Here is a 22,031-nt window from a genome sequence, read left to right as displayed (position 1 = left end):
AGTGCGTCCAGAGTCAGGGAAGCAGCAATGTCCCGCATGGGAGAGTGCGTCCAGAGTCAGGGAAGCGGCAATGTCCCGCATGGGAGAGTGCACCCAGAGTCAGGGAAGCAGCAATGTCCCGCGTGGGAGAGTGTGCTAGGAGTCAGGGAAGCGGCAATGTCCCGCATGGGAGAGTGCGCCCAGAGTCAGGGAAGCGGCAATGTCCCGCATGGGAGAGTGCACCCAGAGTCAGGGAAGCAGCAATGTCCCGCATGGGAGAGTGCACCCAGAGTCAGGGAAGAGGAAATGTCCCGCATGGGAGAGTCCTACCTGAGTCAGGGAAGAGTCAATGTCCCGCATGGGAGAGTCCTACGGGAGTCAGGGAAGAGTCAATGTCCCGCGTGGGAGAGTCCGACGGGAGTCAGGGAAGAGTCAATGTCCTGCATGGGAGAGTCCGACGGGAGTCAGGGAAGAGTCAATGTCCCGCGTGGGAGAGTGCACCCAGAGTCAGGGAAGAGGAAATGTCCCGCATGGGAGAGTCCGACGGGAGTCAGGGAAGAGGCAATGTCCCGTATGGGAGAGTCCGACGGGAGTCAGGGAAGAGGAAATGTCCCGCATGGGAGAGTCCGACGGGAGTCAGGGAAGAAGAAATGTCCCGCATGGGAGAATCCGACGGGAGTCAGGGAAGAGTCAATGTCCCGCGTGGGAGAGTGCACCCAGAGTCAGGGAAGAGGAAATGTCCCGCATGGGAGAGTCCGATGGGAGTCAGGGAAGAGGAAATGTCCCGCATGGGAGAGTGCCCCCGGTCCAGCCCGAAGATGGAACTGGCTCAGTGTCTTAGGCTTTCCATGACTACAACAAAAGATGCTGGAAGAAAGCACAAATCTTACACCTGAAGAGTAAAGTCATCAATAAGACTTCACAGAAAAGAGACCACTGGTAAGATGGACCAGCAAAGGGTCACCAGAGAGCTGGGGGGATACAGTCACTCAACCAACACCATGAAGAGGTCACGTTCCACATTCATTAACCCCGCAGAGGACACAAACGGCGCCAGACAGAGGATGGAACATCCCATGGAGCAGTATGCTTACATTAGGCCGATATGGGAAGTTTATCACCAGACTCCCCATGGAAGAGAAAGGCTGCTGTACATATGAACTAATCTGATACAGCAGAGCCAACATGTATGTATGTATATGACCTGCACAAACGTATATGTCACACAACCCACCTTTAGCAAGCAGATTGGCTTTTACTCTGTCCACTTCATTCTGCAATTTGAGAAAGGAGATAAATTTTATACACTGTTTTGAATTTTCATTCTATTAGGTACACACATATATATATACACACACACACACACACACACACACACACACACATTACGCTTCCTTAGGACATATGGCTTATTGGGGCGATCCCCAAACTGGAGAATACGCATAGGATTATGCAGAATGCAATGCTCCATCTGTATAAACTACCCTTCTTACTTTGGTTTCGAAGTGGAACTTATTGACAGGCGCTCAGTGTGTACGCCAGGCCCCGCCCAATAGAGCCGCCTGTACGCCAGGCCCCGCCCAATAGAGCCGCCTGTACGCCAGGCCCCGCCCAATAGAGCTGTCAGTATCACACCCCGCCTAGTAGAGCTGTCAGTATTACAAGCCCCACCTATAATAGCTGTTTGTAACCTATCATGGCGCTCACCTAATTATATATAAGAACTGATATAGGAACTGGAATGTGATATATTTTTTAATTTTTTATCACATTCCAGTTCCTATATCAGTTCTTATATATAATTAGGTGAGCGCCATGATAGGTTTATACATTTCTTTTATTATCTACAAGGAGGAAGAAAAGACCTCCTGTTAACTCTAGGCAGCCCCCTAATTTCTACCCCAGCACCTTTAGGGAGTAGGAGCGCAACGTTAACCCCTATACAAGAGAGCCGATTGTAGTCGACGCTCCGCCAACAAGAGCTGCATGTCGGTCTGCAAGAGCTGCATGTATTACATGTTCTCTCTCAGATGTAGGAGTAGATAATTTTGTATTGAAAAAAATTAATAAAAATGTGCATATTTCCCAGCAAAGGAAACTGGATCAGGCAACTGGTTCTTACACTGTATATACACAGCAATATATAATATTATATGCAGTTATCAACAGGAAATTATTAAATACCTTCAGAGACTCTGCATCAAGCGTTGCATCTTCCTCTAACCCAACATCAAAGAAAAGCTTGTTGATTATCTGTCGGTTACTGACCTAAATCAGAAGGATCACATTGGGTCACTACATAGAGTCAGCACAGGTGGACAAGGGTATAGTATAGAGCAGTGGTTCTTAAGATCGGTCCTCAGGACCTCACACAGTTCACGTTTTCCAGGTCACCCAGCAGGTGCACAGGTGTATTCATTACTCACTGATACATTTTAAAAGATCCACAGGTGGATATAATTATTTCACTTGTGTTTCTATGAGGAGACCTGGAAAACATGAACTGTTTGGGGTCCTGAGGACAGAGTTTGAGAGTGCAGCGCAGGACCCAGCACAGGCGGAGTGCAGCGCAGGACCCAGCACAGGCGGAGTGCAGCGCAGGACCCAGCACAGGCGGAGTGCAGCGCAGGACCCAGCACAGGCGGAGTGCAGCGCAGGACCCAGCACAGGCGGAGTGCAGCGCAGGACCCAGCACAGGCGGAGTGCAGCGCAGGACCCAGCACAGGCGGAGTGCAGCGCAGGACCCAGCACAGGCGGAGTGCAGCGCAGGACCCAGCACAGGCGGAGTGCAGCGCAGGACCCAGCACAGGCGGAGTGCAGCGCAGGACCCAGCACAGGCGGAGTGCAGCGCAGGACCCAGCACAGGCGGAGTGCAGCGCAGGACCCAGCACAGGCGGAGTGCAGCGCAGGACCCAGCACAGGCGGAGTGCAGCGGCAACAGCATGCTGGACACTGCTCACCACCAGTACATGTCTGCACAGAGACAGTAATAAAGGGACGGACTCGTACTAAAGCCCCCACATCTAATCCTGCAAAGAGCGTTTGTGAAGCCAAGTTCACCAACTCCAGTGACATAAAGCACTTTGGAAATGAATTTGCACATTTGGTACCTAAAGGAGCAGGGTATTTATTTTAGCTGAAGTAACAGATGAGATGCAGCCTCCTGTGCAGTAATCATTACAAGTTCCTATTAAACGTGAAAGGCTTATAACCATGTGGAAGGACGGCAGAATAGCATCACGTAGGCTGACTCCATCACTTAGAGCGGGGTAAAGTGTCAGCGTTGTTGTGTCACCTGTCTGACAGCGCCGCAAGGCGCAGTGATCAAACCAAACCTGACAATGTAACGGGTAACAGATCAGCAGCGCATTCGTCTACATTTATTCTGATGGCTGCACCGTCATCCCTTGTGGCCTGTAGTACACGGGGACAGTCAGTGACCTCTGTGGTTATGCAAACAAACCAACAGCAGGATGTGCAGATTTCCTATGAATGGACAGAGCTTAATATGCAGTATTATTCCCATCGGGGTATCACCAGCGCTGTAGAGAAGATTAATAAATGCTGGGTTTCAGACAGTCAGCACACAGGGCTCATATAACTTTCCTGCTCTTCTGTACAGGCACGAGAACCGAGAACATTTTCTGTGTTGCAGCTGACACTTGTGTGCTAACATACATCAAAAACCTTTCCTATAATAAGTCAGTTCCAAGGATATGACGATTCCTAGCCCAACTAGCAGCTTCCCTTCTCATTAATGCCTTATCTGTCCCTTTTAAGAAAAAGTCCATAGGGTCCACAGAGAGACAATGGGGTGTAGGTGGGACCTGGAGGACCGGACACAAACAGCAAAGCTTTTCAATCCCAGGATGCTCCGGTCCTTTCCCCTATACCACGCCCACAGCCTGAAGGCACTTCAGTTTTGTTAACAGGCCCGAGGCAGGAGCAGGATAGGAGAGAAGGAAGACTGGTACACTGAGGAATCACACTCTCACACAGAGAAGGAAGCAAGTGACCAGGAGAAGAAACACATAGAAGCTAGGAGTGTCAGGGCGGGTGCCCTGTGGACCCTATGGTCTTCGAAGAAAGAAAGTGAACGAAGGTATGTTTTACCATAACTCTCCTTTTCTTCTTCAGGGTCCATAGAGCTCCACAGGGAGACAATGAGGATGTCACAAAGCAGTTGTTCTAGGGCGGGAACGCTCCTGAGCGGATAGGAGAACCCTACACCCGAAGGAAGCATCCTGAGGGGCAAATGTATCAAAGGAATAAAACCTAAGAAAGGAGTGGACAGAAGACCACGTGGCTGCCTTGCATAGCTGCACACCGGGCTGCCCACGAGGGACCCACAGAGCGAGTAGAATGAGCAGATACTGTAGCCGGCACAGGAAGGCCAGTCTGCGTGTAAGCCTGTGAGATAGTCATACAAAGCCATCTGTCCAGAATGTTTGTTAGCTGGCCATCCCTTCTTGTGGAATCCATATAGGACAAAGGGAGTCCGATTTCCTTATGGAAGTAGTGCGGTCCACGTAGATAATCAGAGCATGGACTACATTCATCGAGGCCCTATCTGACGTGGTTTGATGCCATACCTGGGCGAATTGAAGAAGTCTGCCTCCCACCCTGGGAGAGGCCCGCCCTATCAGGCTGTAGGCTTGTCCTCAGACTTGGCAGGTAGACATCTAGTAGCCCAGGCCTGTTTGGCCCCAGGCTTGGAGGCCTTGGATGATGTCTGATGTCGTGGAAAAGACTGACCCTTGGCTTTTCCTTGAGGGCGAAAGGACCGAAAGGATGACGTCCGAAGCTTTGTATTATACGCAGAGGGCAGGAACGCCGTCTTGTTAGCCGCCAAAGTAGTCACAATTTTATCCAATTCTGGACCAAATAGGATGTCTCCTGCATAAGGCAAAGACTCTAGAGCCAGTTTTGATTCTGAATCTGCTTTCCAGGAACGTGGTCAAAGAATATGGCGGGCCACTACCGAAGAGGCAGATATCCTGGAGGCCAGGAGAGCCGTATCCATAGATGCCTCACCTAAGTAGGAAATAAAAGGAAAAAAAATACAGCGCTTGGTATATGGTAAGTATAGAAAACTGAACCAGATGAAGTGTAAATGTGAAGACAAATTTAATAATACTCAGTACATTTAAAATATAGTAGTCAATGACATGTTAAAACTTCCCAAGCCAATATAGAAGCACCTATCCAAGGGAATGCGAGTGCACACTGTTGTAATGTCCTGTTCCTATATAACTCCTATTGTTGTGGACAAAGGAAGAAAAATTAATAATATCCAGATTTAGAATCAGCACAGACATTTGTCACGACTTTGAATTCCAACACTTATAATTTACATTTTGCTCACACCTTTCACCCCACCACGATCAACTTCTTGGATATAACCCTAGAGGTCAAGGAAGGGGTCATCCAACTATGTGAAAGAAGTCGGTACCAATGCATATTTACACTATAATAGTGAACATAGTGCCATTTGGAAAAAGAACATACCCAAAGGTCAGTTTCTCCATTTACGGATACTGTTACCTTTGAGACACAAGCTCAACATATGGCGCAATCCTTTTTATCTAGAGGATATCCCCATAACATTATTTTTGAAGCATTAAGTGAAATTAGATCTATACCCAGAGAATCTTCTACAAAAAAGAAAAACAACTTCGAGAAATAGAGCCGATGAAGGTCATTTAGCGTTCATTACTACTTATAATAGCCAACATTCCAAAATAAAGCAAATCATTTTGAAAAATTACGATATTTTAAAGCAAGATAATATTTTACGCAGTTGCATACCAGCTAAGCCATCCTTTATCGTTAAGAAAAATAAATCTCTAAAGAACATCTTGGCACCTAGCCATTTGAAACCGGTATCCATTATCAATGGAACAAAATGCTCAGGAACAGTTTCATCTTGGTTGAAACCCATTTGTGGGGGTAGTAGATGTTACAACATGTTAAAAAATCCACTAGGATTTCTATTTGTGAGGAAGGAAAATGGGCAGATATTAGAAGTTTTATTAACCGTATACTGAATATTCTATTTATCTATTGATCTGTGGATGTAATCTACGGTATGTAGTGAGAACTACGCGTAAAATAAAAACCCGATTTATGGAACATCGTAGAAATATCCTTAAGAGAAATCTGACCCATAGTGTGTCTAATCATTATCATGTTAAACACCAAGGTGATCCCACTTGTCTGTCCATAATAGGATTAGAACATATACCGGTCACCACTAGGGGGGGGTGACAGATTTAATCGTTTATGTGTTCAGGAAATCTTTTGGATGTTTAAATTAGACACACTATATCCAAAACGGTCTAAATGAATCTATCGAGTTAAATGTTGTATTATAAATCTAATGTCTGTGGGCCTGATTCAAACCCGCTCGCGAGCGCTATGCACTCGCAAGCGAGTCGATGGTGGCCCAGTGCGCATGCGCACGACGGAGCCGGCTCCGTCGTGCGCATGCGCGAGACCCGGATAGCGACGGGCAAACAGTCGCTCCGGGTCTCGCTACAAAGGGGGCGTGCTGTCGATGTTGCGTGACAGCACGCCCCCTTTGGTGGGCGGGCCGAGGGAGTGGCTGCCCAAACAGAGGCGTTCCCATGTGAACACCTCCGTTTGGGGCCAGCCCCACTGTCATCACGAGTGTTGTCAATGGCAGAGATTTCGGCTCTGTTAGAGCCGAAATCTCTGTGGGGCTTGCGACAACGAGATCCTACCACAAGGGTCTCGTCGCAAGCCCGATAGTCGCGATGGTCTTGACCATCGCGACCATCTTCCTGGCCGCTCGCTATAGCTGTGGGTAGTCATCCACAGCTATGCGAGCGGCCAGGAGGCCGCTCACAAAAAAAAAAAAAAAAAGGAGGGCCCTGATTCAGAGCGAGCGTTCTGTCAGAGCGTACGGCTCTGAATCAGGCCTTGTATCCCTATTGTTTAAGTCCTAGTGTCTTATGTATATGACACATGTTAACATCATATATTATTTCTTATAATTATATTAAATTTATTGACTGTTATGCACAGAAACTATATATTCACAATTCCTTTAGAAAAAAGAAAAGATCATTTTTCCTCTGGGTATTGTTAGTATTATTAAAATAGATCTGTGATATCTATATTTTAATATTGGGATTTATTAAAATACGAGAATGGAAATTATACAACTAGTTTTCTTGATGTCCCAATTCGCCATTTTAACTGTGGGCAATTCCCTGCAGTTAATATAAATAAGGGAAAAGCGGCCATGTATTAAATTAAATAATGTATTATTATTATTAAATATATCCATTATCGCGATAATCATGCACAAGAGTACAAGTATGGTGGATGAGATAGCCACTTCCGCGAAGCTCAGCCTGCCGAGCGGTCACGTGGGTATATGTTCCCCATGTGATCGGGGACTGCAGGGGATCACGTGTTCTAGTGTCCCCATCAGCGTTTGGGGGATCACGTGGTCTCTTGTGTACACCACGTGACCGCCGAAGCAGACGGTTAAGTACCGGAAGATAAGTAAGCCAGGCCGCACATATAGGTTATCTGTATATAAAAATATATGTTTAAATAATGGAGTAAGGTTTGCCTCATTAAGGATTTTTATATTACTAATATGAATTGTGTTTTTTTTATACCGATGAAGTGTAATTGAATTCATGTGTACCAATTAGTGGCCACATTGTTTCCACTATAAATATCCATACAGCCAAACAATAAAATGACCTTTGATAAAGCTGGGTGTCACCAGTGAAACGCGTTAGGTGTAAGCACCTATGAACTCTGGGGAATTTATTGGACATTCATCTGCACTACTGCCGACGTTTACACCTGGACCAAACTCCGTGGAATACATCACCCATTTGGGCACTAATTGTGAGACGGGCAGATCCTTCTCGGAAAGAAGTCTTGCTTCTCCAGCTTTTAAAACCACTCCAAAGGGACATCATAGAGCGAGACAGTCCTTCCGCTTGAATATTGAGACCCCTGCACATCGTGAGTCGGTCAGGAGACGCAAGCATCTGGATATTATTCAATTTTCTTCCTTTGTCCACAACAATAGGAGTTATATAGGAACAGGACATTACAACAGTGTGCACTCATTCCCTGGGATAGGTGCTTCTATATTGGCTTGGGAAGTTTTAACAGGTCATTGACTACTATATTTTAAATGTACTGAGTATTATTACATTTGCATTCACATTTACACTTCATCTGGTTCAGTTTTATATACTTACCATATACCGAGCGCTGTATTTTTTCTTTGATTTCTTGTTAACTATTCTATTGTGACTACACTCAATTTATACAGCTGCTGTGGAATCAGAACCCATCGGAGCGCCTGTTACCCTTTGACGTTTTCTTCAATTTCTTTTGTTTTGCAACCGCACCTAAGTAGGAGGCTGCATCGCTAATGTGAGATATGTAGGACAGCTGTTCCCTCAACGTATCAGGGGGAAAAGTCTCTTCTAGGACCTCTGCCCAACTCTCAATGACTTTTGCCACCCAGACCGTAGCCCTGGCAGGACAAGTAATAGCTCCTGTAACAGAGTATATGGATTTATAACAAGCTTCTATAAGTCTATCTGTAGTCTCCTTCGAGGAGGTGGCGGTATGGATAGGTAAGGTGGCATTCTTTACCAGACGTGTTACATGAGCATCCACTGCTGGGGGAACTTCCCATTTAGTACAATCAGTAGCTGGAGGAGGGTAAATGGAACGGAACAGTTTTGGAATTTGAAACCTTTTACCGGGCATATTCCAAGAGTCACTCATGGGATCAGACAGCTGGTCACAGTGAAGGAACACTGGTAAAACTACCTTTTGTCATTTAAAAAGTGGATTTTTTTTTCTTAGGAGCGGGTTCATCTGTATTTGTAGAATAGATTTTACAGCTCTCACAAGAGCAGATATATTTAGCTTAGAGGGTATATTTAGTTTAGAGGGGGGCTCCTCTTCTCCTGAGACGGAGTCAGAGTGAGAGAGGTCTGCGTCTTCTGCCTCCCCAGATGATATATCAGAATCAGATAACGGTGTGGATTGGGAAGACATCATAGTACGTTTAGTAGGTAAAGGTTTATCTTTATGCAGCATTTGCTGAAAAGCCGTATAGGTATTAGCCAAACTCTGTACTGAGGTAGACAGCACATCTACCCATGGGGGAGGCAAAGGATTTGCAGGGAGGGAATCGGTATGAATTACCGCCGGACCCCTGGCCTGCGGTTCAAATCCCGACAGCGGCAGCCCGACAAGGATGAAAATCCCGATCGTCCTAAAGGTAAGTATTCACTAACCTATTCTACCCCCTAACCCTCCCTTAGGGGTGCCTAACCCTAACCTTCCCCCCAGTGCCTAAACCTAACCCCCCCCCCCTTCCCCGCCGCCTAACCCTAAGCAGTTGGGAAGCCGGCTGTCGGGATAAGGTCCGCCGGCTTCCCGACTGCATACCGCAGGGAGTATCTGTTGTTGCCATCCCATGGGGGGAGCTACCACGGGGACTGCTACTTGGTCCACAAGTTTTGCCAGCATTTGTAAAAAGACAGCCCAGAGTGGGTCCTGAGGGAGAGACACCGGGGCTGATAGGCCTGGGGCTGTGTAACAATTAATACAGAGACCACCCTGAATGAGATTCTCTGTGGCTAAGCCCGTTGAGCAGGATTTACAGGACACCAGAGTAGGAGAAGCAGCATCAGGCTGCTTGTTATTCTTTCCTCTGCCAGCCATAATACACAGTATGATACAGTGCAGTGAACACCCTGGATAATATGGCACAGTGTAGCGTGAAACCCGCTATGTCAGGGTATAGTAGAATAAAGGGAAAGGTATAAGCTGTACAGTATATAAAGTAGAGATTAGCGCTAGCACAAGTCACATACAAACGCAGAACATTACATGACCTGGCCCGTGGGAAAGGTATACAGGGAGACTGGACCCAGCGTTCCCGGGAGACCTGTTTGCAGAAAATGGCTGCCGCGCATCTCTGGGGGTCGGAGCAGCCCAGGGAACACCAAGACCGCAGTGTAATGGCACCCTGGACTGGGGGAGGGGCTGCAAGGAGAGCACCTTCTCCCCTTCCTGGCATTAACCACCGGGTCCCCTGGCCTCATTACTGCCCTGCGCCAGTATGTGATATGCCCCGGTGGTCTAGTGGAGTCGTGGGCGCACTAGTGTCCACATAAGCGCCTCCGGTCTGTCTCCCGAGACCAGAGGCAAGACTGCGTAACAATGCGGGTTCCCTGAATTCCAGGCTGCAGTCAAAGCCCCGCCGGGAGTACCTAGCACAGGCTTGGAGTCACGGCGCCTCGGAGGGGTGATGGGGCGGCAGCACAGCTGTCCGGAGGACAGACTGTTGCTGAACACCCGTTATAGTAAAAAAAAAAAAAAACAAGAGATATGGTAAGAACTTACCTTTGTTATCTCTGTTTCTACGAAGTCCATAGGGTCCACAGGGTTGACCTTGGGGTATAGCTGGATCTGGATCCACGGGCACCACGCAGTTAAAGCTTTGCTGCTCCCAGGATGCACTTGGGTCCGTCCTCCTCTATACCCCGCCCCCGACCACAGGCACCTCAGTTGGTAAGCAGCTAAGGCCGGAGGAGGAGACTAAACAGAGAGAAGGAAGACTGGAACACACAAGAAACCATACTCACAGAAATGGGAGACGGAAAACCGGTGACCAGCCACACAGCCCATTTGAAGCCAGGTGCGTCAGGGCGGGCGCCCTGTGGACCCTATGGACTTCGTAGAAACAGAGATAACAAAGGTAAGTTCTTACCATATCTCTTGTTTTCAACTTCAGGGTCCATAGGGGGTCCACAGGGTTGACCTTGGGGATGTCCCAAAGCAGTTCAACTAAGGGCGGGGACGCTCCTGTGCTAAAAGGAGTACCCGGCGCCCAAAGGATGCATCCTGAGAGGCGAAGGTGTCAAACGCCTAAAACCTCAAAAACGTCTGAATTGAAGACCAAGTAGCCGCCTTACACAGCTGAACAGCGGAGGCGCCACGTCTAGCAGCCCAAGAGGGACCCACAGAACGAGTGGAATGAGCCTTAACAGAGGCTGGCACAGGTAAACCCTCCTGTGTATAAGCCTCACAAATAACTGAACGAAGCCAACGGGCTAACGATTGCTTGTTGGCAGGCCAACCCCTCTTGTGAAAACCGAAGAGGACAAACAAAGAATCCGACTTCCTAACCGAAGCAGTCCGGTCCACATAGATTCTAAGTGCCCGGACCACATCCAAGGAAGCCTCACCAGCAGAAAGATCAGGTGACTGAAAAGCTGGCACAACAAGTTCCTGATTAATGTGGAACTTTGAAACCACTTTGGGCAAAAACTCAGGACGCGTGCGGAGCACCGCCCTGTCCTGGTGAAAAATCAGAAAAGGAGGGCGACAGGAAAGCGCCCCCAATTCTGAAACCCTCCTGGCAGAAGCAATTTCCAGGAGAAAAATGGTCTTAAACGTCAGCCACTTGAGCTCCACCGACTCAAGCGGCTCAAAAGGAGGACCCTGCAAGACCCTCAGTACCACCGCAAAGTCCCACAGAGCCACCGGAGGCACGAAGGGAGGCTGGATCCTGAGAACACCTTGGAAAAAGGTGTGAACGTCTGGCAGTGTAGCAATCCGTCGCTGAAACCACACGGACAAAGCAGACACATGAACCTTCAGAGAGGCCAGGCGTAAGCCGAGGTCCAAACCCGATTGAAGAAACTCCAAGATTCTGGAAACCCGGAACACCTGCGGATCATAGTTTCTGGATTCACACCACTGAAAATAAGTGCGCCACACCCTGTGGTAAATCCGCGCAGAAGCAGGCTTGCGTGCCCTAAGCATGGTACCAATGACCGAACTGGAGAAACCCCTAGACCTCAAGACGGCTGTCTCAAGAGCCACGCCGTCAAAGACAGCCGACCCAGATCCGGGTAAAGGCAGGGCCCTTGAGACAACAGGTCCCGACGCTGAGGAAGAAGGTACGGAGCGTCGATGGAGAGGCACCTCAGATCGGAGTACCAAGGACGTCTGGGCCACGCCGGAGCCACCAGCACGAGCGTGCCGCCGTCCTGCTTGAATTTCCGCAGAACCCGAGGAAGCAGGGATATCGGAGGAAACAGATACGCCAGGTGAAACGTCCATTTCACCGACAGAGCGTCTACCAGACAGGCGCCTGCGTCTCTTGTCCTTAACCCGTAAACGGGCAACTTGTGATTGTGACGGGAGGCAATCAAGTCCAGCTCCGGCAGCCCCCACCTGTCCACGAGTAGCTGAAACACCTCTGGGTGAAGCGACCATTCCCCGGGATGCACGTCGTAACGGCTGAGGAAGTCCGCCTCCCAATTGAGGACTCCGGGAATGAAGACTGCCGCGATCGCTGGAACGTGACACTCCGCCCAAGCAAGAATGCGAGACACCTCCGACATTGCTGCCCGACTGCGAGTTCCCCCTTGGTGGTTGATGTATGCCACCGTGGTGGCGTTGTCGGACTGCACCTGTACCGCCCTTCCGTGAAGAGCGGGGCCAGACGATTGCAGGGCCCTGTACACAGCCCGCAGTTCCAGGATGTTGATGGGGAGAAGTGCTTCTTCCGCGGACCAATGACCCTGAAGCGATAATGAGCCGGTCACTGCCCCCCAACCCCGGAGACTGGCATCCGTCGTGAGCAGGACCAAGTCCGGGATCCAAAAGGGACGCCCCTCGACCAGATGCGCTGTCTGAAGCCACCAAGCCAAAGACTGCCGAACCTCCGGGGACAACACCAGCATCTGAGAGCGGATCCGGTGAGGTAACCCGTTCCATTCCGATAGAATCAGCCCCTGCAGGGGCCGGGAATGGATCTGGGCAAATTCCACCATGTCGAATGTCGACACCATGGACCCAAGAACTCTCATAGCTGAATGGACCGACAGGCGGCAACTGCTCAGGCAACTGTGTATCCGCAGCTGCAGGGAGGAGACCTTCTCCGGAGTCAGGAAAATCCGTTGCTGACGAGAATCCAGCAGGGCTCCCAAATGAACCATCCGCTGTGATGGAATCAGGGAGGACTTCTTCCAATTTATCAACCACCCGTGTGCTTGAAGACAAGCAATGGTCAGGTGGAGATGTCGAAGAAGCACCTCCGGGGAGCTCGCCAGCAGCAGAAGATCGTCCAGGTACGGCAACAGACGTAGACCCTGACCCCGAAGGTGGGCAGCCATAACTGCTATCACCTTGGTGAACACCCTCGGAGCCGTGGAAAGGCCGAAAGGCAACGCCCGAAATTGGTAGTGATGGTTCAGGATAGCAAACCTCAGATACCGCTGATGTGCCGGTGCTATGGGCACATGGAGATAGGTGTCCTGGATATCGAGGGAGACCATATAATCCCCGGGTTCCATCGCCAGAATGAAGGAACGTAAAGTTTCCATCCTGAACTTGGGAACTCTGAGGTATCTGTTCAGAGACTTCAAATTCAGGATAGGGCGATGAGAACCATTGGGTTTCTGTACCAGAAAGAGTAGAATAGTACCCCGTCCCGCGCTGAGACTGCGGAACGGGAACAATGACCCCTGCTTGTAGCAAGGATTCTATAGCTACCTGAATCTGACCAGCTTTGGTCTTGTCCAGAGAAGGACTCGTACAGAAAAACTGGTGGGGCGGCCTGAACCGAAAAGACAGGGCGTACCCCTGAGAGACTACTTCTCGAACCCAGGCATCCGTGGTGGTATTGTGCCAACACTGGGCGAATTGGAGAAGTCGGCCTCCCACTCTGGGGTCCCCCAGAGAGAGGCCCGTCCCATCAGGCAGCAGGCTTATCCTCCTGCTTGGAAGAAGGGCGCCGAGCATTCCATGCTTGCTTCTTGGGCTTGGGTGCGGCCTTGGTCGCCGAATGTCTCAGGAAGGACTGGCCCTTGGCCTTACCCTGAACCCGAAAGGACCGAAAGGCAGAGCTCCTCACTTTAGCCGGCGCAGAGGCCGAAGGGAGGAAAGCCAACTTGGACTTAGCCAAATTATCCACTGTTTTGTCCAAATCCGGACCAAATAGTAAAAATCACCATTAAAAGGCAAGGCCTCCAGACCCTTTTTTGAATCTGCATCAGCCCTCCAGGACCTCAGCCACAGGGAGCGTCGAGCAGACACCGCTGCAGCCGACACCCTAGAAATGAGCAGGCTGGCATCCAAAGACGCTTCCCCAATATAGGAAGCTGCATCCCGCATCTGTCCCACTAACGCTCTCTGGATATCCGAAGCCTCATCAGAAAAGGTATCCTCCAAGGCATTGGCCCATACCTCAATGGCTTTAGCCACCCAGGAGATAGCCATGGACGGGCGAGCCACCGCCCCGGAAAAAGAATAAATGGACTTTAAACAAGTCTCCACATTCCTGTCCGTGGGATCCTTCAAAGAGGAGATAGACGGCAATGGCAGCGTCGCGCTTTTGATCAAGCGGGTAACGTGGGAATCCACCGCCGGCGGAGTCTCCCATTTCCTGCAATGAGCTTCAGGAAAAGGATAGTTCGCCGCCAACCTCTTCTGTGGATGGAACCTCTTACTGAGTAATTGCCAGGCCGCCGCCATATGATCCGATAATTGATCAGACAGGAGGAACACAGTTGAAGTCACCTTGGCCTTTTTAAAATTAGGAAACTTCGACCTAGGAGCCGGCGCATCATCCTCAACATGTAGGATAGCCCGCACCGCCCTAACTAAGGCTGGAACATTAATAGAGGACTTAGCTTCCACCTCCTGCCCCATGGCATCAGAGTCAGAGTCCTCATGGATTTCTCCATCATCTGAGGACACTTCCGAGTCCGACAACTGCGCAGCTAGTGAACTCACAACCGGACGTTTAGACGCCCTTGGTGGCACATCACCTTGCTACATGGACTGAAACGCCGAGGATGAAGCCGCCAGACTCTGTACGGAGCTGGAGAGAACATCCACCCAAGGCGGAGGAGCCGTCGGAGCAAAACTCTGCAAAGGCACTACAGACTGACGCGTCACTGGGGAAGACTGCACATACACAGGCAGTCCCAAGTAAGGACCCACAGTCTGGGCCCCGGGGGGAGACCACAACATTTGTGGAACACCCGGGGAATGGGGGATGGTGGGCTGCGGCAACGCCCTAGAAGGGACTGATGATGGGACCGATAACCGGTCCGCAATAGACGCCAGCACCTGTGAAAACATCACCCAAGGAGGGTCCTGTGATACAGGGGGGTTGGAGGGGCCCGGTACCAGCTGGCACCGCCCGCACAGACCATCCTGAGATAAGTCCTCCCCATCAACTCCAGCAGCACAGCGTCTGCAGGAAAATAACACAGGAGCCACAGAGCGCTCAGTCTCCTCATCAGACATGATACTGTAAATCACAAGAAATAGGTATCACCAGAGGAATTACGGTTTTAACACCCGCGCACTCACCAGTATGCGACAACAGCCCAGATATGGTACTGTGTAGCACACAACAGTATGTGACTGACCCCACAAATACGTGATTTATATAAGTGAGGGTCTCAGAAAAACGCCCTTCCCCCACACACATGCCGGGCCGTAGGAGAAGGAAAGGGATAGTTATAAGCTGACAGCAAGGAGAATAAGTCACAGACAGGCAGCACTAGCAATAGTCACATACAATGCAGAAAAGTTAGTACTCACTGCACCTTCCGCTACAATCAACCGCCCAGATTCAGTGTCTGGGAGGGCTATAGCGCTGTGTACACTGTCCTTTAGCAGGGGAGAGGTACACAGGGGGACCGGTCCACTTGATACCGCCTGGGAGTTTGCGATGCCTGCCAGTAAAGATGGCCGCCGGAGACCTCAGAGGAGGAGTGGCCGTAAGATAAGAGCAGCTCAGCGACGCCAGACTGCTAGTTGATAGGTGCGCTGAGCTGAGGGGAGGAGCCGCTAGACAGGGAAGGCTGCCTCCCCTGGCTAGCAATTAACCCCCGGGTTGCCGGTCCCGCTACCAGCCTGTTACCCTGGTGGTCTAGCGGACACGCGGGGTATTCCTCAATAGAGGGGGAGCCCGCCACCGCCGCTAGCGCCTCCGGTCTGTCCCCAGAGACCGGAGGCTTCTGACTGCAGAAAAAGTATCCCTGATCCCCGTCGCGTCCGGCAGCAGTCAAGGGAGTCCCCAGAGCGCGGCTAGTACAGGCTCCGGGGTCCCGCCGCGATCCCCAGAGCTGTACTGGCGTTGCGGCGCCAGCGGGGAGAAGGAGCGGCAGTGTGGACGTCCTAAAGGACAGTCTGATGCTGCCGCTCTAAAAGTGTAAAAAAAAGTAGAAAAAAAAAATTAAAAAATTTCTCTTTTAAAATAAAGCTTAGGGGCTGCTCCTGCAGCCCCACTGCGACAGGGTGACACGACTCCGGCCGGGCACCAACTAAAACTGAGGTGCCTGTGGTCGGGGGCGGGGTATAGAGGAGGACGGATCCAAGTGCATCCTGGGAGCAGCAAAGCTTTAACTGCGTGGTGCCCGTGGATCCAGATCCAGCTATACCCCAAGGTCAACCCTGTGGACCCCCTATGGACCCTGAAGTAGAAAATAGAAATAAATTAAATTAAAAAAATAAAAGCTCCCTGTTATAATGGTGGTCCGGCTCTTGCCGGACACCAATGAAACTGAAGCCCTCAGGCTGTGGGCGGGGTGTAGAGGGTTGTTTGTGTCCAGTCCTCCAGGTCCCACCTACACCCCAAGAAAGTGACTGTTAAAAACCATAAATAAAATTATCAACTAAAATATTATATGCAAAGAACGGGTAAGGAAACAAAAGGATTCTGCATAAGTGTACTCCTATACCCTACAGTTACTGTCCATAACTTCAAGGCAAATCAGCTAGACAATGTATTAAGCCACTGGGGAGGGCATTACCCAGTGGGTGTACCTACAACTCAATCACTAGCTTGCTTTAAGTATCTGCATTCTCAGTTATAATGCAATGCAGACCAACACAACAGGAAACATACCTCCTAACTGCCCCAACAGCCAGGAGGTCTTCAGCAAACCCACCATCCTCCATAACCCCAACAGTCAGGACAACGTCCCCAAACCAACCATCCCTCGTCACCCCAACAGTCAGGACAACGTCCCCAAACCCACCATCCCCTTTAACACCAACAGTCAGGACGTCATCCCCAAACCCACCATCCTCCGTCACCCCAACAGTCAGGACAACGTCCCCAAACCTACCATTTTCCGTAACCCCAACTGTCAGGACAACATCCCCAAACCCACCATCCTCCGTCACCCCAACAGTCAGGACAACGTCATCAAACCCCCCATCCCCCGTAACACCAACAGTCAGGACGTCACCAAACTCACCATCCCCCATAACCCCAACAGTCAGGCTAACGTCATCAAACCCACCAACCCCCGTAACACCAACAGTCAGGACGTCGTCCACAAACCCACCATCCTCCGAACACCCCAACAGTCAGGACAACGTCAAACCCACCATCCCCCATAACATCAACAGTCAGGACATCACCAAACCCCACTATTCCCCGTAACACATTTCCCACCTTCCTTTTCCGTGAAATTCAGTCCCCACTCTCCCTCTTTCACAGTCCCTGATGAAAACGCAACAAAAGTCCTATATGCACGCGCAGTGGGAGCCAGGGAACTCCCCACCAACTGCTAGGGAGACGGTATAGACCCTAGCCGAAGAGGACCGGCTGTGAATGGATATAAGTATGGTATAGATGGAATTAAAACAATATACCTCGCGCCTAATAGGCCACCTGTAGCGAAGAAAAAAATCAAATAAACCTCCAGCAGCCAACCAGCACTAACACATGGAGGATGCCAGACTCCACACACACATTGCTACAAAGAAAAGGTGCAGTAAGCTGTGGATTGGATTACTACCAGATACATTGCTATTTGTTTCTATGTAACGTACGCTTCATTTGTTACTGTTACACATTGTTGTTTAGAAATGTACTGTAATGATGTAACCTTTCTAATATGTGAAGGATTTATTTCACATTTACTCCCCATGTTCGCGTTGTAATATGAACATTGTGCACATTGCTATTTATATGTACTCCCGGAGTTATTTAGCCTATGAAATATTTGTAATAAATATATGCTATCTAATGGAATCTGATTTATTATAATTTCTGAGCGCCACAGCTTACTGCACATTTTATTCCATGGTACAGTTGGGGCAGGACAGAGCAGAACAGCCGGTGTATAGAGCGGGAAGAGCAGAGAGCTAAGCAGGATTAAGTGAGGGAGCCGGAGGGGTGTAGAGAGGGAGGCGGAGCACGTAAAGACCAGGTTACATTGGGGGGGGGGGGGGTCAGACTGAGGTGACCCAGGTCACTTTAGTGTATAATAAACCATTGCACATATTCATATATAACAACACCAAGAAGACAAACTGAGTCACTGCTAATTTCTAGGACTGCAACAACTTCAGATGCCAAACTAGGTGCTAAGCAAATCACAGTGTAACTGGGCAGGGGTTCTGCTTACCTGGATCCGACACTGGGGACAGGTGCGACTCGGAGCAGAACTGAACCATTGCTGTAGACTAATAAGACAGGAAGAAATAATATCCGGTCACTGACTTTCCTAGTTATTATCCCTAATGTAGGACATGTTCAGTATACAGTGAGTGTACACACAGTCGTCAGGTAGGTGTATACAGTGAGTGTACACACAGTCGTCAGGTAGGTGTATACAGTGAGTGTACACAGTAGTCAGGTAGGTGTATACACAGTATAACAAGAGATATGGTAAGAACTTACCTTTGTTATCTCTGTTTCTACGAAGTCCATAGGGTCCACAGGGTTGACCTTGGGGTATAGGTTGGGAACCAAATCCGGGCACCACGCAGTTAAAGCTTTTAGCTCCCAGGATGCACTTGGGTCCACTCTCCCTATAACCCCACCCCCAGCCAGAGGCACCTCAGTTTGTAAGTAGCCAAAGGCCGGAGGAGGAGAAAAAAAAGAGAAAACTGGAACACTCTAGAACCATACTCACAGAAATGGGAGACGGAAAACCGGTGACCAGTCACACAGCCCATTTGAAGCCAGGTGCGTCAGGGCGGGCGCCCTGTGGACCCTATGAACTTCGTAGAAACAGAGATAACAAAAGGTAAGTTCTTACCATATCTCTTGTTTTCTACTTCAGGGTCCATAGGGGGTCCACAGGGTTGACCTTGGGGGATGTCCAAAGCAGTTCAACCAAGGGAGGGGACGCTCCTTTGCTGAGAGGAGAATCCGCCGCCAAAAAGGAAGCATCCTGAGAGGCAAAGGAAAACAATGCCTAGAACCTTAAAAAGGTGTGGACAGAAGACCACGTGGCCACCTAGCAAGGCAAAGCAGCCAAGGCGCCACAGCGAGCCACCCACGAGGGTTACATGGCCCGAGAAAAAACAAGCAGCAACAACAGAAAGGCCTACCCATGGGTAGGCCCCTGAAGAAGACATACAAGGCCGTCCAGCCAACATATGGCCATAGGCCGGCCATCCTTTCCTGTTAAAACCAGAAATCTCAGACCACCAATAAGGAGTCCGATTTCCGTCAGGAACTTGAATGGATCACATAAATCCACAGAGGCCGGACCACAGTCAATGAGGCCACACCAGCCGAGAGGACTGGGGACTGAATGGCCGCACCATAAGTTCCAGAATAATATGGAACCTGAAAATCACTAAGAAGAAACACAGGGTGAGAGCAACTCACACCCTGACAAGATGCCCTCCAGAAGAGGGAGCCACATGAGAACGCTCCCAATTCCGACACTCACCTGGTTGATATAAACTCCTTGATAGAAAGCGAGAAAGCCAAAGCAATAGACCATGTAATGGCTATCACAACCAGCGGTTCCATTAACTTTCCCCGGAGTTAACGAAGAACCACTCCTAACTCCCAAGGAGTCCCTAGGGAGGACAAATGGAGGCATAATCCAGAAAACACTCCAAAGGATGAACTGGATATCAGAGCGGAGCAATTCCATAACCTAATCATACTGACAGTGTAGAGATCTGCACTGTCAGGAAGGCCAGGCCGAGGGTGAAACCCAAGCCAGCCGGAAGGAATGCCAGAATATCTGGAAATTCTGGACACCAGAGGATCGTATCAATCGGTATAATACCATAAGATTGATGGCTGCCACAGTTTGTGGTAGGTCCCAGCAAAAGCTGATCCATGTGCTCCAATCATTCCAACGATGACAAAGCCATGGAAGCCGTAAGACCACTGTAGGGACGTAGTCAAAGACAAACGACCCAGGTCCAAGGCAAACCCCAGGACCCTGAGACAACAGGTCTGGGTAGTGAAGCATCAGGAATGGAGTATCGATGGAGAGACTCCGAAAAACCAAGTACCCCTGACATCTGGGGCAATCAGGAGCCACCAGCAGGAAAGCATCTCTGTCTCGATTGAAACACTTCCCTCGAGGAATAATGGAGACCGGAGAACACAGGTACGCAAATTGGAAGAACCCCTTCACCGACAAAGAGTCACTGAAGGTTGCTTCAGAATCCCCAGAGTTGGACTGTAACACCATAGTGTGATAGAGTCAGAAGGCCATGAGTGTCACCTCAGGAGGGCCCCCCCCCCCCCTGCTCACCAGGAGATGAAACCTCTCTTGGGGAAGAGACTAGTCCCCGGGATGCACGTCGTAACGGCTGAGGACTCCCGCTTCCCAATGGAGAGCACCTGAAATGAACACTGTCGAGATGGTCGGGAGGAGACCCTCAGACAATGTCCGAATGTATGACATACCTGAAATTGCCACCCAACGAACAGTATTGCTAAAAAGGAAGCTACTGTTCTGACCCTGTCGGACTGAACTTTTTCAGGTTCACCGGGAAACAAGGGCTATGCCAGAGTGAAGGCCCAAGACAGGCTAAAGTTCCAACAAGTTAATTGACAGGGTGGAATCGACAGACATCCAAGTGCACTGAAATGGATGCGAACCAGACACTGTCCTTAGCAAAGAATACCCTGGACGAGATGGTCATAGTCACCCGAAAAGGGACAGACTTGCCTCCGGGGAGAGCAGCATCATTTGAACAGTGATCAGACAGAAAAAAACTTGTTCCATCTGGAGATAAGCCAATTATGGAAAGGCCTGGAATGGAACTAAGCCCATTCCACCCTTCCAAAGGCAGACACTGAATAGTGTACCATGCCTCCCAGAGTGCAAAGACACATGTCGACTGCGCAGACATCCATGTACTCCTAATGGAAGAGTGGAGATGCCGTCTTACGCCAGAAGAATTCTCAGATTCTGAGAATCCAGCAGGGCTCCTAGGTGAAGAATACCCAGAGAGGGATGCAGGGAGGACTTTTTCCCCATTGATTAAACTTCTGCACCCTGAAGAAGCCACAGTCAACCTGACCCGGCTGTAAAGTACCCAGGTGATCCTGCTAAGAGCAGGAGGCCATCCAGGTACAGGAGCATTGAGATATACTGAACAGAAGAACTGTCAGAAAATCCAAAACGCTGGTAAACCCCTGTGTGGCTGAGAACAGTCCCAACAGGCAGAGCCCGAAAACCGTAAGTGCTGTGATACAGCAAACCTCAGTCCATGCTGAGGCAAGGTCTCTGTAAGTGCCCGTAGGCACGCGTCCTGTATATCCAGTGATACCATAAAGTCCCCAGGTTCCAAACATAGTATGATGGAGCATAGGGATTGCCTCCTGAGCCCAGGTAGCTTTAGGAACTGGTTCAGGGAATTGAGACAGAGAATAGGCCAAAGAGGACCATTCAGCCACCGCACCAGAAAGAAAGCAGAAGAACCAGTCCCTCGCTGAGAAAGTGGGGATGGCCCAATTAGCTCTGCTTACCCCAACAACTGTATAGCTTTCTGGATTCGTAAGGCCCTGTTCGGGTCCGAATAAGGGCCTGCGTACCATCACATGGAAATAGGCCGCCTGAGCAAAGAGAGGGCGTACCCTCCTACCCACGTAGCCGCAGCAACTAGACACTAGTACCGGGCGAACTGAGAAAATCGCCATCTCTCAGTGGTAGGCCTGTCTCGTCATGCTGACGATATATCCGTAGGTTCAGAAGCAGGATCGGCTGGCAGTCCAGGCCTGCTCGGTT

General features: G+C 49.9%; 1 protein-coding gene across 1 annotated transcript in view; it reads right to left on the bottom strand.

Moving 5' to 3' along the window:
• Positions 1-22,031, bottom strand: part of TRAIP (TRAF interacting protein) — a 63,375-nt gene that overhangs the window by 33,175 nt on the left and 8,169 nt on the right. The window contains exons 2-4 of the mRNA XM_088479529.1: positions 18,447-18,504; positions 2,164-2,247; positions 1,214-1,253 (exon numbers count right to left, since the gene is read on the bottom strand). Coding sequence (XP_088335655.1) covers positions 1,214-1,253; positions 2,164-2,247; positions 18,447-18,504 — 182 coding nt within the window. The remainder of the gene's footprint in view (positions 1-1,213; positions 1,254-2,163; positions 2,248-18,446; positions 18,505-22,031) is intronic.

The sequence above is a fragment of the Taudactylus pleione genome, unplaced genomic scaffold, assembly GCF_031769625.1.
Source record: "Taudactylus pleione unplaced genomic scaffold, aTauple2 ptg000239l, whole genome shotgun sequence".
NCBI classification, from domain to species: Eukaryota; Metazoa; Chordata; class Amphibia; order Anura; family Myobatrachidae; genus Taudactylus; species Taudactylus pleione.
This window is presented reverse-complemented; position numbering and strand designations above follow the sequence as displayed.